This window comes from Colletes gigas, unplaced genomic scaffold, assembly GCF_013123115.1.
Source record: "Colletes gigas isolate AHSC1104 unplaced genomic scaffold, ASM1312311v1 Colletes_gigas_Sc00056, whole genome shotgun sequence".
Lineage (NCBI taxonomy): Eukaryota > Metazoa > Arthropoda > Insecta > Hymenoptera > Colletidae > Colletes > Colletes gigas.
The window spans coordinates 458,309-473,455 of NW_025106685.1; the positions used below are offsets into that span (position 1 = coordinate 458,309).

The 15,147-nt window shown below is 43.0% G+C and overlaps 1 protein-coding gene across 1 annotated transcript; it reads right to left on the reverse strand.

Moving 5' to 3' along the window:
* Positions 1 to 2,040: 2,040 nt before the first annotated feature.
* Positions 2,041 to 7,344, reverse strand: LOC122403511. Its single transcript, XM_043407063.1, has one exon. It carries the CDS (start codon positions 7,342 to 7,344, stop codon positions 2,041 to 2,043), a length of 5,304 nt encoding a protein of 1,767 aa, XP_043262998.1.
* Positions 7,345 to 15,147: the final 7,803 nt, after the last annotated feature.

Below are 15,147 nucleotides of genomic sequence, written 5' to 3' on the forward strand. Positions count from 1 at the left end.
CTGCAGTGCACTACACGACCGTCAATCTGCGGCTTCTCTTAACACGTTCCAACAGATGACTTATTTGGCCGAGAGTTACACTGCGAAGCCCGACAACACGTTGTTCACTGCACGAATACACTACTCGACGTGATACGTTGCAGTATTTTGAACTACGCGGGGGCCTGACCCACGACTCCGTTACTTCTCCGCACTGGTGCTCCTCTAAACGTTACACCGGCGGGATCTGTAGAAATAAGGAGGCGAAGACCGAAAATCACACGTCCAAAATGGACGTGGACCTGACTACAGTGAGCCCACCAGGAGGTACACCACGTAGGTGCCTCCCTTTTGGTGTCTCCTAAGCCGAAGGGCAATCACACAGAAGTATGGGCGGTATCGCCGACTTCTGTATGATTCAACGTGTATACGTTGGAATCGACCTTTAAATTCCGCACAGGAGGGGTCGAACACCCTATTGGTGTATTCTCGAGCCCTCCAAAATATGCAGTAAATTTAAATTAATTAGACTCGATCGAGATTTGCTCGAACGAGAAGCAGGTGAACTTGCACGAATCGAGATGCGAATCGTGTTTTCCAAGCAAGGTGGGAATGAATTTCCGACCTTTTCGAGCAAGGCTCGCTACACCCTTTTAAACAGCAGTCTTTATGGCTTTCTCGCAAGAGGATTTTCCCTCTTCAATCGCGATTAACTTCTGATCGAAATATGATCGGGAGCCGATGCGTCTCGGTCAGAAGTCGCCGTAAGAATGATACGGATTGACAGCCGAAGACGTCGCCGCGGTACTCTTACTGGTCGTTCCGTGGCGCTGTCTGATTTTCGGCCGTCTCTCCTTGTCACATTATTGGCGCACTACTCTCTCACGGTACTGACGTCACTAACACCGTTAGCACACTCGAATCGAAAGGTAATGAGCCGTTACCGATGCCAGAAAAACTAATAATACACACGTTTTTCAATCACCGTTCGCTATACAAATCCAATTAGAGATAATCTCTTGGTTATTGTACGTTAACAGGATTAACGGTAATTGCGGCCGAGGCTAATCGCTCGGCATTATGCAATCTTTAAACATACCGCCCCCCTTGCACGGTCCGTGCAATGAACTAGGGAGCGATTCTACCGAATGGCCGCGACCCGAGTGAGAGTAGGCGCATGCAAATTTAAAAAAAATGCAATCTACTTACAGTTGTTGGGGGGTGGGGCCGCTGGTGGTTTTCCCTGCAGTACTTGCAGGGAATTAAGGACCGCCTGCAGGGCCTCCAACGGAATCATTTTCCCTCCGATTGTCGGTTGGGGTTGGCGGGCCTCCGCCTACGCCTTTCCTTCCGGCTCTCCGGCTTTTTTGGTCCGGTGTTCCGGTCCCCTCGGCTCGGCGGCGGGGGTTTGGCGTTGCCGTGGCCGCTTTTTCTCCGTCGCCTTTCTCGGCTGCCCGGCGGATGCAGGCGCAGCCGCTGCAGCTGACGCTGCAGGTGGAGTCGGCGTCGGTGGCTTGTCCTTCCGGTGGTCGATGGACTTCAATGTCCCGTCCTTGTACCACCGGAGGACGTAGCATCCTCCAGGGAGGAAACTCTTCCAGCGGCGACTGGTCCGGGGAATATGTCCCGGCACAGAAATTATCCCGGTTGCCCACCGGGAAAATCAGGGGCTCCTGGGCCCTTGCTGGTCGAGGGCACTGGCTGCATCTCCTCGACCTCCGTTTTTGTGCGGGGGCATTTCTGCCAGCCCTCCCAGCTGGAGGATTCGCTCGAAAGCGACGTCGAATCCCGGCGAGGATATCGCGGTTTCCGGGGTCGCGGGGCTCGAACTGGACCTTCGCCTTCCATGTTAATCACGAACTGATCTTTTCCGGCGAAGAGTCGTTCAAATTTCGATTTAGGGGCGTTAGCGGAGGCTAATTGTCCCCGTGCCTAAGCGATAACGAGATTGGTGGATATTACCCCCTACTTTCCGTTTTCGCATAGGCGACAAGTGGCCGGTGAGAATCAACCGTTCTCACCTTCCAAAATCCTTGTCTTTTCGAACTTGAACGGTTTTGTTTAGATCACCTGTTCGGCTTCGGGAACCGTTGCCGAAGGTGACTCAAACGAAAACTCAGCCACAGGCAGTTTACACAATCGCGTAATTGGTCGTGTATATGTGGATTTGGCTGTACGTACTTTCACTACACGTACATGCCCATCCTTTCCCGGAAATACTTCCTCTATTCTTCCCATTTCCCACTGATTTGGGGGGAGGAGAGGATTCTGTACCAGAACAAGATCGTTCTTTTTTAGGCGTGTATTTTCCGTCTGCCATTTGTAGCGGTTCTGGAGATGCGTGAGATAATCTCTCGTCCAGTGTCTCCAGAGCTGCTCGTGGAATTTTTGCATTGCTCTCCATCTTGTAAGATGCGAAATATTTGCATTTTCCACGGATTGCATTGGGGGTGCCAACGTGGGCCCTCCGATTAGGAAGTGGGCCGGTGTGAGAGGCGCGTAATCATCTGGGCTGTCACTCAGAGCGGCAATCGGTCGCGAGTTTAAACTGGCTTCGATTTTACAGAGTAACGTCTGTAATTCTTCGCTCGTGGGAGTGAATTCTCCTATGATGCGCTTCAAATGATGCTTCACTGATTTGACACCAGCTTCCTGCATCCCACCAAAATGGGGGGCACTGGGTGGATTAAATTTCCACCGAATGCCCTTCTGGCCACATTCGTTTCGCATTTCCGGCGTTTTACACACCATATTGAAATGTTTTCTTAATTCACGATCTGCACCGACGAAATTTGTCCCGTTGTCACTGCGTATGCAGGACGGGATTCCTCGTCGGGCAATGAATCGCTCCAATGCAGCCAAAAATGCACTCGTCGTGTAATCGTGGACGAGTTCAATGTGTATAGCCCTTGTAGCGAAGCAGACAAAAACCGCTATGTACGCTTTATGAGCTGTTTTTCCTCGGCCCGCGGAGTCGCGGACTTTGTACGGTCCCGCATAATCAACTCCGCAGTTTAGAAAAGCCCGGGCTGGACGACTTCGTTCCAAGGTCAAATCCTGCATGATCTGCGTGGAGGTTTGTGCCCTCCATCTCACGCATTTCATGCATTGATGAATGACCTTTCGAGCCGTGGTTCTGCAACCGAGGATCCAAAATTGCTGTTTTACCATGGATATCGTCAGCTGCAAGCCCCCATGCAACGTATTTACGTGGCACTGCCGGATTATCATGGTGGACACATGATGTTTTGGCAAAATTATGGGGTGCTTCGCTTCCCATGCCAGCGTCGCATTCTCCAATCGTCCACCTACCCTTAAGACATCGTGGGCGTCTAGGAACGGGTTCAGACGTTTTAATGGAGATTTCGCGGGAATTTCCCTGCGCTTTTTTAAGCACTGGTACTCGCCCGCGAAGTGCGTTCGCTGTATGTAGCGGACGATTCTTTCCTTGGCGAGCTGCAATTCTGAAGCTTCGACAATGTTTGCATCGAACGACCTTCGCTCACCTTGCATCGGTCTTCGTAATCGGAGACAATATGCAGTTACGCGAAGTAGCTTACTCCAGGTTGAGAATCGAAACACGAATTCCCATTCTTTCTCTGGAGTTGCAACGTGGGCGTGCGGAATGCGCTTGCCCTCGCTCGTATCGATGGAATCAGGCGTTTTCGGCCAATTTTCTTCAGATTGTCTCAACCATGCTGGTCCAGAAATCCATAGCTTCGACTGAATGAGTTCCGCTGCTTCGACACCGCGCGAATTCAAATCCGCGGGATTGAAGCGGGTGGGAACGTGTCTCCATTCAGCCTTCGGAAGCAAGGTTTGGATTTTTGATACTCGGTTGGCTATCACAACCTTCCAAGTCGAAGCATGTTTTTTCAACCAAGCAAGTGTAATAGTGGAATCTGACCAACAGATTATGCGGTCAATTTTTATGGAAAGTGACCGTCCCACGTGCACTATAAGCTCGGTAAGCAGTACAGCTCCATTCAATTCGAGAATCGGAATCGACTGCGTTTTTATAGGAGCCACCCTCGTTTTTGCCATGATCAAGGTTGTGTAAACTTCCTCGGTCATGGTCGTTACGCGTAAATACGTAACGGCCGAGTACGCTCCGAGCGAAGCATCGCAGAATCCGTGTAATTCCACCGAAACTGTGTCTGCTCCGTAACGGATCCATCTGGGAAATTTTACTTTTTCCAAACTGCTCCAATCCTCGCAAAACGTGTTCCACGTTTTTAACGTATTCGCGGAGACATGATCGTCCCACTGGATTTTTTCCAGCCATTGGGATTGCATCAAAATCTTCGCCCGAATTACGACTGGTGATAACCAGCCGAGCGGATCGTAAAGTTTGGCTATTTCGGAAAACAAAGTTCGTTTTGTAATCGGACCTGCAGCCGGTTGAAACCGTTGCAGGTTGAAATAGAAGTAATCACCCGATGGTATCCATCGCAATCCGAGCACCTTGAGTTCGGTGTCATCGAATAAGGTGAGATCGACAGCGTGGGAGTGAGAACTTTGTGGGATGTTTCGCAGTAATTTCTGTGAATTGCCAGCCCACTTTCTCAATTTAAACCCGCCGCCCTGTAGGAGTTCGCAAACTTGAATACGAATTTTTTCCAATAGGGTCGTATCGGGTGCCCCCATAAATACGTCATCAACGTATATGTCTTTCTCGAGTATCGGAGCGGCGAGAGGAAATCTGTCACCGTCCCGTTTTTTCAGCTCGAGAAGAGTACGCATCGATAAATATGGTGCACACGCCGTTCCGTACGTAACGGTGTTTAATTCGAAGGCTTGAAGCCCTTCGGTTTCGGGCGTGCGCCATAAGATGCACTGAAATCGACGATCCTGCGGGGCGACGAGAATTTGTCGGAACATTTTCTCGATATCGGCCACCAACACGTATTCGTACAGCCTCCATCTCGTCAAAACGGACGTGATGTCGTTCTGCAATTTCGGCCCTACGTGTAGGATGTCGTTTAGGGAGTTTCCACCCACCGTACGGCTCGTCGCATTAAACACGACTCGCAGTTTGGTAGTTGCACTCTCCGTACGGATGACCGCTCGATGCGGAATGTAGAGTCTGGATTTTTCAGAGGGCTCGATACGAGTCATGTGTTCCAACGACTCATACTCCGTGAGAAATTCTTGATATTCTCGTACGAGGGTCTGATCCTTGTCCAATTTCCTTCTCAACCTTGTCAATGCGGAGAGGGCGATACGGAGTGAATCTCCCAATGCACCTTCCGGTTTCGGATGATTAAACGGCAATCGGACAATAAATCTTCCCGTTGCATCCCGTGCGACAGTTTTTTGGAAATGAGCTTCGCACTCTTCCTCTGCTTTTGTAAGCACCGAGGTCGAGGGAATTTCTTCAATTTCCCAGAACCGTCGAATCGCGTGATCCAGCGATTCGAATATGTTGCAATGCAACGTTCGCACGTGACCCTGGGCCTTGCTCGCTGCATCTATCGGTCCGGATAATATCCAGCCAAATGCAGTTTCTTGTGCAATAGGCCCTTCGGGAGATATTCGACGGAATCCCGACCGAATAACTTGAGCGTACAAATCTGCGCCGATCAAAACTTCAATGTTTTGGCCAGACGCGGGCTCGGGATCGGCGAGCTTCAGGTTTCGCAACGCGTCGTTATCGAGCGCGTTTACAGATGGCGAGGCATAACTCGTGATTTTTGTCACGACGTACGCTCTCGCCGAAACCACAGGAGTTACCCCGGAAGCCGTTCCCAAATTCAGCCCTACGCTGTACTTGATTTTTTGGGTCCGACCACCCCCCAAGCCCGATACCGTGGCTGAGGTTTTCTTCCTCGGGAGGTTGAGGTCATTCCTCAATTTCGCCGAGATGAAGGATGTTTCGGACCCTTGATCTAACAGCGCGCGCGTTAAACGCGACGCACCGTTTTCTCCGTACACTCGTACGATCGCGGTTGCTAATAGCACCGGCCTCGGTACGTCTGTACTTGCTGTACAGTGTGACGTAGTGGCCCGTGACGTAGCTGCTTGCGCGTTCGAGGTATCGGTGCCGGCTTTCGCCTTAGCCGTACGGCGCTGTGGAGGGGCGTTATCTCGCCGTTCCTCGCGCTTGCCGTTCGAATATTTCGATTTCGGCTTTTGGCTTTCCGCCTCTTTTTCGCGTTGTTCGAAATGCAACAGGATGTGATGCCTGCCACTGCATCTCGAACAACCTTGTTGGCTCCGGCAGCTTCTTACGTCGTGATCCAGGGCCAGACAGGCTATACATCCCTGACTGTCCTTTATGATCTGGTAACGTACCAGTGCGGAGAAACGCTTAAATGTGCCGCATTCCGAGAGTGCATGCGTTTGTCCGCAAATCGTGCACTTTCGCTGCGCAGGGGGGGAATCCACGACGGTGTTATGACTCCGTACTCGTGGCTTCTGTTCCTGTTTTGAGGCAATTTTGCGGTTATGTTCGTCAATTACGGACATAGCCCGCGCCTCCTGATCGAGGAATCTGAATATCTCCTCTATCATCGGATATTCCGTTGACATTTTGAGGGATCGTTCCCATTCCCCTTGCAACGCGGCATCGAATTGGCTCGCTACAATATGCGTGAGCAGCCAACTAAGCTGCTCTTCCGCTTTTCCTTTTTTAGCAAGGATAGCGAGTGCTTGCCGAAAGCCTATGGTAACCTGCTGAACACTCGACAGGTCGCCCTTTCGGATTTTTGTCAATCTCAGAATCCGATCAAGTAGCTTGATCAGTACCAAGCGTGGGAGCCCGAATTCTGCTTTCAGGGTCGACCACGCTACTGAGAAATTTGAATCCGTTATCGCAAGAGATGCGATAGCGGCTGCGGCTCTCCCGGTTATACAGGTGTTTAGGTATTGTAACCTTTGCACATCCGTTAACGTGGGGTTGTTTATTACTCCGGCGGTAAATAGGTCCTCGAAATGTTCCCATTTCGAAGGATCCCCGTCGAATTTCTCCAACCTCATCTTCGGGAGTTCGATCGGTATTGTTTGCTGGATTTCCGACATCACCGTTCTTGGACCTGTGGTGAGTCGGGTTATTTCCGCGGCCACATAGGCCTGGAACTCCAGAAACTCGTTTTCGGTTTCCCCCATGAAATCCCGTTGGAACAACTCGTAATCGTGTCGTTTCCCAGGAGGGAGAAGCCTACACACGACCATATACTGATCGTTCATCTGTTGCCACAGAGTTTTAACGTAATCGAGCCTTTCTTCCAGAATTTTCTGGGTATATTTGGCTCGACCCATCTTTTTGAGGTTGATGGATGCCCTATTTATCCGTTCCATCCCTCTGGTCAGGTTCTCGAGGTATGCCCCAAGGTCAGACCAGTCGGGATCGTTCGTAACGGACATAGTTGTTGAAGGTTAAACGCTTCTAAACAACCGTACACGGAAGAAACTCACGTGTTATACGTCCAACACTTCCCTTTCTCCGATTACCTCAATATCCGGCTCGAAGGACCTTATGTTAAAAAGTAATGGATATATACTTTTAACGTGTGAGTCCGGATAGAGGTGTGGGAGTATTATAGGGGAAGTGAATCGGACACAAATGATTTTCTTTTCGTCGGTCTTAAAGACCGACCTTTTATTACAAAATAGACAAAAAAAAACAGAAAATCAAATGAACAATTATAATAAAGCAAAATTAACGAGACTGTTCTAACAATATGAATTAATGTGGCCTCGTGTCTGGCCTAGCTCGAGGCTGGGTCGCCGAACTCGCTAGATTGAGGCAGGCCAAGATTCCTATGAACAGAAAAACACGACTATGTGTTAGACACACGTACACGTTATACGTATCTTCGTCGCGCTCGTTTGCTCGCGCTCCTGGCTTCGTAATTCGAACGCACCGGAGCGGAGAATTGTAAACTTTCGTAAATTACGAAATATAAGTGGACTGTATTTTGGCTAGGAAAAGAATTAAACTTCTTTTCCTCGCCGATTCAGTGGTCGATTGCCCAGTGGACGGGGATGCAAGAGGAGGTTGTAAGGCTCCTAATGCACTGTTCCCGTGAATATGCACACTGAGTCTGTGCGTCGAGTCGCACTGCAGTGCACTGCACGACCGTCAATCTGCGGCTTCTCTTAACACGTTCCAACAGATGACTTATTTGGCCGAGAGTTACACTGCGAAGCCCGACAACACGTTGTTCACTGCACGAATACACTACTCGACGTGATACGTTGCAGTATTTTGAACTACGCGGGGGCCTGACCCACGACTCCGTTACTTCTCCGCACTGGTGCTCCTCTAAACGTTACACCGGCGGGATCTGTAGAAATAAGGAGGCGAAGACCGAAAATCACACGTCCAAAATGGACGTGGACCTGACTACAGTGAGCCCACCAGGAGGTACACCACGTAGGTGCCTCCCTTTTGGTGTCTCCTAAGCCGAAGGGCAATCACACAGAAGTATGGGCGGTATCGCCGACTTCTGTATGATTCAACGTGTATACGTTGGAATCGACCTTTAAATTCCGCACAGGAGGGGTCGAACACCCTATTGGTGTATTCTCGAGCCCTCCAAAATATGCAGTAAATTTAAATTAATTAGACTCGATCGAGATTTGCTCGAACGAGAAGCAGGTGAACTTGCACGAATCGAGATGCGAATCGTGTTTTCCAAGCAAGGTGGGAATGAATTTCCGACCTTTTCGAGCAAGGCTCGCTACACCCTTTTAAACAGCAGTCTTTATGGCTTTCTCGCAAGAGGATTTTCCCTCTTCAATCGCGATTAACTTCTGATCGAAATATGATCGGGAGCCGATGCGTCTCGGTCAGAAGTCGCCGTAAGAATGATACGGATTGACAGCCGAAGACGTCGCCGCGGTACTCTTACTGGTCGTTCCGTGGCGCTGTCTGAATTTCGGCCGTCTCTCCTTGTCACATTATTGGCGCACTACTCTCTCACGGTACTGACGTCACTAACACCGTTAGCACACTCGAATCGAAAGGTAATGAGCCGTTACCGATGCCAGAAAAACTAATAATACACACGTTTTTCAATCACCGTTCGCTATACAAATCCAATTAGAGATAATCTCTTGGTTATTGTACGTTAACAGGATTAACGGTAATTGCGGCCGAGGCTAATCGCTCGGCATTATGCAATCTTTAAACACTTTTAATTACTGCAAGACGGATACAAGTTCGAACATCGAATTTACATGAAACTTGTAACAAAGGATGCAGAATGTTTTTACCATATAGGGTGCCCCGGGATTTTTCCGCTAAACGGTTTAATCTTGTGCCTAAAGAAGACAAAAATGTTATATGAAGTTTGCAAATTAACGTTTTGTTACAGAGATATAAACAAATAATGAAAAATGGTTACTCACTATTTTTTAATTCTCATTTCAAAATGATGTCTTTCTTCTCAAATGCATATTTAATATCAATGAAAAATTGAATTTATTGCTCTACGTGTATAGTGACTCAGTATCTTGTTGCATTTTAATAACTACATTTTATACGCCGTACGATATCCTCATATGAAGTCACTTCCATGTTAGTACACTTCATAATTGTCTAATTGTTAGTAAAGCTATTAGTATCACCATGCAACAATACCTGTTTACCGTATGGTTTGCATAGTTACAAGGGCATTGAATAAATCTGTGTTTATCAACACTCATTTCCAACTATGAAACAGACTCGCGCGAAGGAAAGGAATGACTGAATACTTAAATTCAGTAAAATACTAAAAGTATTTATTTGATTATATCTCAGTAACAAAATGTTAATTCGCAAACTTCATGTAACATTTTTTTTTCTTTTAGACCCAAGATTAAGCTCTCGTAGTAAAAGAAAGAATTGCATCTTCCTTGTTACAAGATTTCGAATTGTACTTTATTAAGAACATACTGATTTTTCACAGTTAATGAAACTTTCGAATCTCTGTATCGAAAAAATACGAAAACATGACATATCAGGTTTTACCATCAAACCACAGAATGAATGTACTTACTATTGAAAATTATCTTAAAGATTTCATCTCGTGAACAATGACATATTTAAAATACTATAATTCAAACATCTAATATACTAAAAATCAGTGAAACGTTAAATAGAGTAGTATCTGTTTTGCAACTAAATTCAGTCACTGCATCCCAGACAACCGTGCGTCAGATGAAATTACTCGTAAGTCTCGGAAAGTCTCGATAATAGCGTACGTGTTTTGAATAATGGCTTTTAATAACGCCACTCGAATGTCCATAACTCACAGTGCCTGGAATTGATTCACACAGTAGTTCCCAGTTCGTTGTTAATTCCACCATGCATCATTCCTTTTATGTTTCTTTGCTCGAACCATCAAACCAGTGTTTCGTTCCTCAAAAAAAGAATTCATTGAAGCCTCAGTGCATTGAAAATGTGCAAGAAAATCGCCTGTAAAACGCGTTAAGCTTCCAGAGTCGACAAATCTAATATCCGGTTCGGAAATACTTCCTTTTTTCTGTGTAACCGTACATCGCGCGTTTCGTTCATAATTAAAAGATTCCAGTGTTATGTTTCATACAGAAAGAATAACAAGAAAGTTCTTCCTGAATAATATACACACACAAAGGATTAGTATACGTGTGTTATTTTTTATTTATTATTTACTTGGGTAATTAACACACCGAAGTTCAATTATATACACAATTCATAATAATAAATAAAAATTCGATATGACATAGCCAGTGATGGATTTAGGATTTCGAGGAGTCGAAAATCCTACACGTAGAAAATAGAAGTATTAAAATTTTTATAATTGTCTAACATTTGTCAAGGAATAAAGAAATCGCTTGAAGCGATTAAAATTAAGCCAAAATTTAGACAACCGTTCATGACTCATTTTGAATGATTTTTAAAGAGTATGAAAGAAACCTTTAGTTCCCTTTGTTGCAGCTTATAGTGGGCAAACAAATACATTCGAATATAGCATGAACTTCAAATGACCTTGACTATTATATGGATGTCGACGAGGTAACAAAAATAAATAACATGATGAAATGTTGGATTATGTAGTTACCAATTATGTAAAACTTTTGCCTCTTCACGGGTACTGGTCTAGCAACCATCATGTTAACAATGAGCTACTAGAAAGTTTTGATGAAATGTAATCTTAAAAACTATCCTTAATTTAAATGTTTACAATTTAATTATTTTTCAGTCTAGGGGAAACTGGAGTCGATAGTAACATTTTGATTTCGGAATATCATAACTCGAAAAGTATTACACTTAGAACAAAATGTTTGTACGAAATGTTACCTAGTTATTTGACATTGCCCACTCTTAGTAATAAATCCTTTTTTAGAATCAATAATTTTGTGAAGATACTCTTTCCGGAAACACATGTTTTTTTTACATTTTTAGATGATTTTAATATGTCCATATGAAATTGAATTTTGTAAGAAATATGTTTTCACAAAGTGACCTCTGAACTTGCAGTTTAAAAATAAATATGTTCAAATTAATACTTCTGTTATCGCGTCTTTATTCTGAAATGACAAACTTTTTAAAAATTGCTTGCAAGGTGAGTTCGTCACATCTTGCTTCTTCCAACAAATAATTGGTATATGTATATACATTGGAATTAAGATTTTATTTTAGCAGGACGAATATTATTCTTTCATCATGCATTTGTAGTTTTATTTTAGTACTTTGTTTAACATCTACTAGAATTATTCATTTTATTGTGCGTAGTTAGAAAATTAAGATTACAAATTTTAATCACAAGTACTTACACAATTGTGACTGCATATTTGTAAACAAAATTGAAATATTTTAACATTTTGCTTTAATTCTGTAACTATGCACAACAAAAAAAGATAGTTCCAGTAAATGTTATCCAGTTTAGAATAAAAGCTATTTAAATAACAAAAGAATTTTTTTCTTCTAAAAGTTGCTCTACAAGAATTTGTTGCCGGTGAAAAGAATAATATCGACCTGAAACATTTAATTAAAACATGAAAGAAAAAAATGAAGTTCATATTCAAAAGGATGATGCTAAAGGAACAACTGAAAATGAAATTTGCTCTCTTAGAAAATGTATTGTACAATATACATTTTGTTTTCCAAACCTCCTAATTCTTTTCAATTAAATTGCAGATTTATATTGTTTAATATTATTAAATTTCTGCCCGATGTACTTTCCCCGACTGTTATTGTCAGTAATTTATGATGGAGCTTTACAACAAATTCAATTTATGTGACCAGGAAAGTTGGAGATTCTAATTTAATTTCAAAATTCAGATTAAAGCGTAGAATATTCATTGGACGCAAAATGTACAAGCTTCGCTCTAAACTCGAAAACTCTACAATACTGTGTCATTCATTTTCTTGAAAATGTTAATGTGTTTTATACGTAATTTCGTGTTCATTGTAATCCATCAATTACAAATAGCCATTCTTGCAACTGTGAACAACAGTTACCTTTTGCAATACGTAATAAAAGTCAGTATTTTCATACATATATAGATAACAAATTAAAAGAAAATTTAAAATCAACGACTATTTATTTAAGCTTTCGATTTTTTAATTAGAATCATCTTTACAATAAACGAAGTTGATCTGCAATAAAAAATACAACCATAATATTATATGCCTAAGAAAAACTATCTGAAGCATCAATGTTGCACAACATCACTTAAAGTAATTGAATAATGTTTCATAACGTTCCTATAGTTTTTGTACTTAATAATTAATTATTTTGAATATATTATTTATTTTTGTGTAATTTACTTTCAATTTTTCTTAACTATTATAGTTTTCAGCAAATATACTTTATATTATAACCTTTTCGATTATGAACACCCGTGCATTTCTCAATAATGGATGCTTTTTTTTATATTGTATTGTGGATTAATTATTGTTTATTTCAAAAATATTTCTAACATAGCAATCGAAATGTTATATAAACAGACGACTGTTTTAAGTCTTATCATTGCTGCTCTTTTTATACACATTGCCAGGAGTATTAATTATGAAAGAATATTGTTAAAGAATTTTCACGAAACATCTTTATTTCCTGTAATTGCACTGGTACTTCTTACAATTCGCGATGTACTTCAAAGTTTTGGTTTTTATACTTGCAACTAATTGGATGAGCAATTTGGTGAATTATTCGAGCAAGTAATAGAATACATTTTTTTTAGAATAACTTTACGCTATATCTAAGTTGTAATAAATTAAGTAAATAGTAAAAAGAAAGATATTAAAATTGTGGATACAGAAAATTGAAGAAGCTAAACCAAGAAGCAAGAAGTTTGAAACTACAGTGGTACGGAGGAATACTAACATGATTCTATGCGACTTTCAGAAGTTTAACGTAAGATAAAATGTTAATGCGTGAAACGTTTATATTTCAGATAACAGGAAATGAGAACTACTTGAATGGTAGCTTTTAAACAGTTGTAAGTAAGTACTTGTTCGACTACAGTAAGCTACGTTTTACAAACACAGAAGTAAAAGATATTTAAAAAAAGTTTAATCAAAGGTTGTACGTTTTCTTATGCTTGAAATATATTTGCTTGTATAAATAAAAAGATTTAAAAAATCTGTACTCTACAATAGAAACGATTTGGAGTAATATTACTGAAAATCAATGCAGAAATTTAATAGGTATGGTGCCAAAATGATATGCTGAAATAATAAAAAATAATGGATTTTAGACGAAATATTAAAATGTATATAATAAAGGTTTTATATATTTTTCGTTAAAAACTCTCCTTGTATGTATAGTAAACTTTCCTTTTATGTAAATTTCACCTAACACGTTCAAGAACAAAATATAAGTTTGGTAGTAAATAAGTAAACAAAGAATGAATCAATTCTTACAAAAAAAGAAGAGTGCATTTATGTTTTCCGTATCAAATAAATACGATAGTTTCTTTCGTTTATTTTCTCTTCGTCTGAATCTTTTGTTGGCTATGAAACGTACTGTCGCGTCGGGTACTGGCCAGGTAGTCGCGTGCTTTTAATTTCTGAGGGGTTGTAAAGCCCTCTAACCGTCGCGATACGCGGATTCCTTGGCCGTCGCTCGCCAAATTAATTTTGAGCGACTAGTTCTAATAATCGGAAGTTTTCTAAGTATCGGAAGCTGTTTTCTGCGATGTGATTTTACTATGATTTTCCCGAAATGATGTTCGAACAACGAGTGGTTCACAAACGATTGAACCTTTCGATTTTTGCGTTATGATAATTGAACAACGAATGGTTCACGAGACGATTAAACTTTCTAAGCTGCGATTTCTTCGAAGATCGAATGACGAGTGTTACCGAAACGATGGAACTTGTTCTCGAAACGATGGAATTGCAGATTTTGAAACGTTGACTTCGAACTTTCAGCGACGAGTGTTCGAAGTATCCGGAGCCCGTTTCCCCCTCGGCTCGAACCCCCTCCGAAACGCGATTTTGAGGGTTTGTCAACCGATTCGCGTTGACTTTGCTAGTTTATCGATTGGCCATCAACTTGGGGAGGAGGATCAATTTTCCTGCCCCGTTGGACAGAAAACTCCTCCCTCACACCCTGGAGAGGGTGACCGAGGTTTTTTCCCCAAGTCGAAGGCCCCGTTAATTTTGCCTAGGAAAAAACGGAACTCCGGATTAAGACGCGTAGCTACACGCGCGTTGCAGCTCTTTGATGGCTGTATTGTTCCACGAGTTGGCAATGGTTGTTGTAGAGGACCGTGCCACCCGCGGAACAAAATACAGCCCTCCATAGGTCAACTCGGGCCTTACGCTTTCGGATTGCTAAAGCGCTCGACTAATTTACGATGAAATTTGCCAGATGCGGAGTATTCGAAGACTTTTTCGACAAAGTCACGTTTTCGCATCTGGTAACATAAAGGAACGGAAAACCCCGAACTGACCAAACGGAACAGGCTACTATACGTGCGCAAATATAATCCATGCGAAAAGAAATGCATCAACGATGATATGCAGTGTAAGAAACAATAAAAGCTAGAATAATAATAAGTCGTGGTCGTTGTGCACTGGACGATGCAACGCAGTTAATAGCTCAGAAAGAACTGCCTTTTCCGTCCTGGGAAAATGCTCGTATCGACGCTGGCGAAAAGTCTCCACGCAGTCGTCTCGACGAAGGCTTTTCAAGGGCCTTCGGGGGTGGTTTACGACAAGGCCCGGCGCTCGTTGCTGGGGTCCGCTCTCCT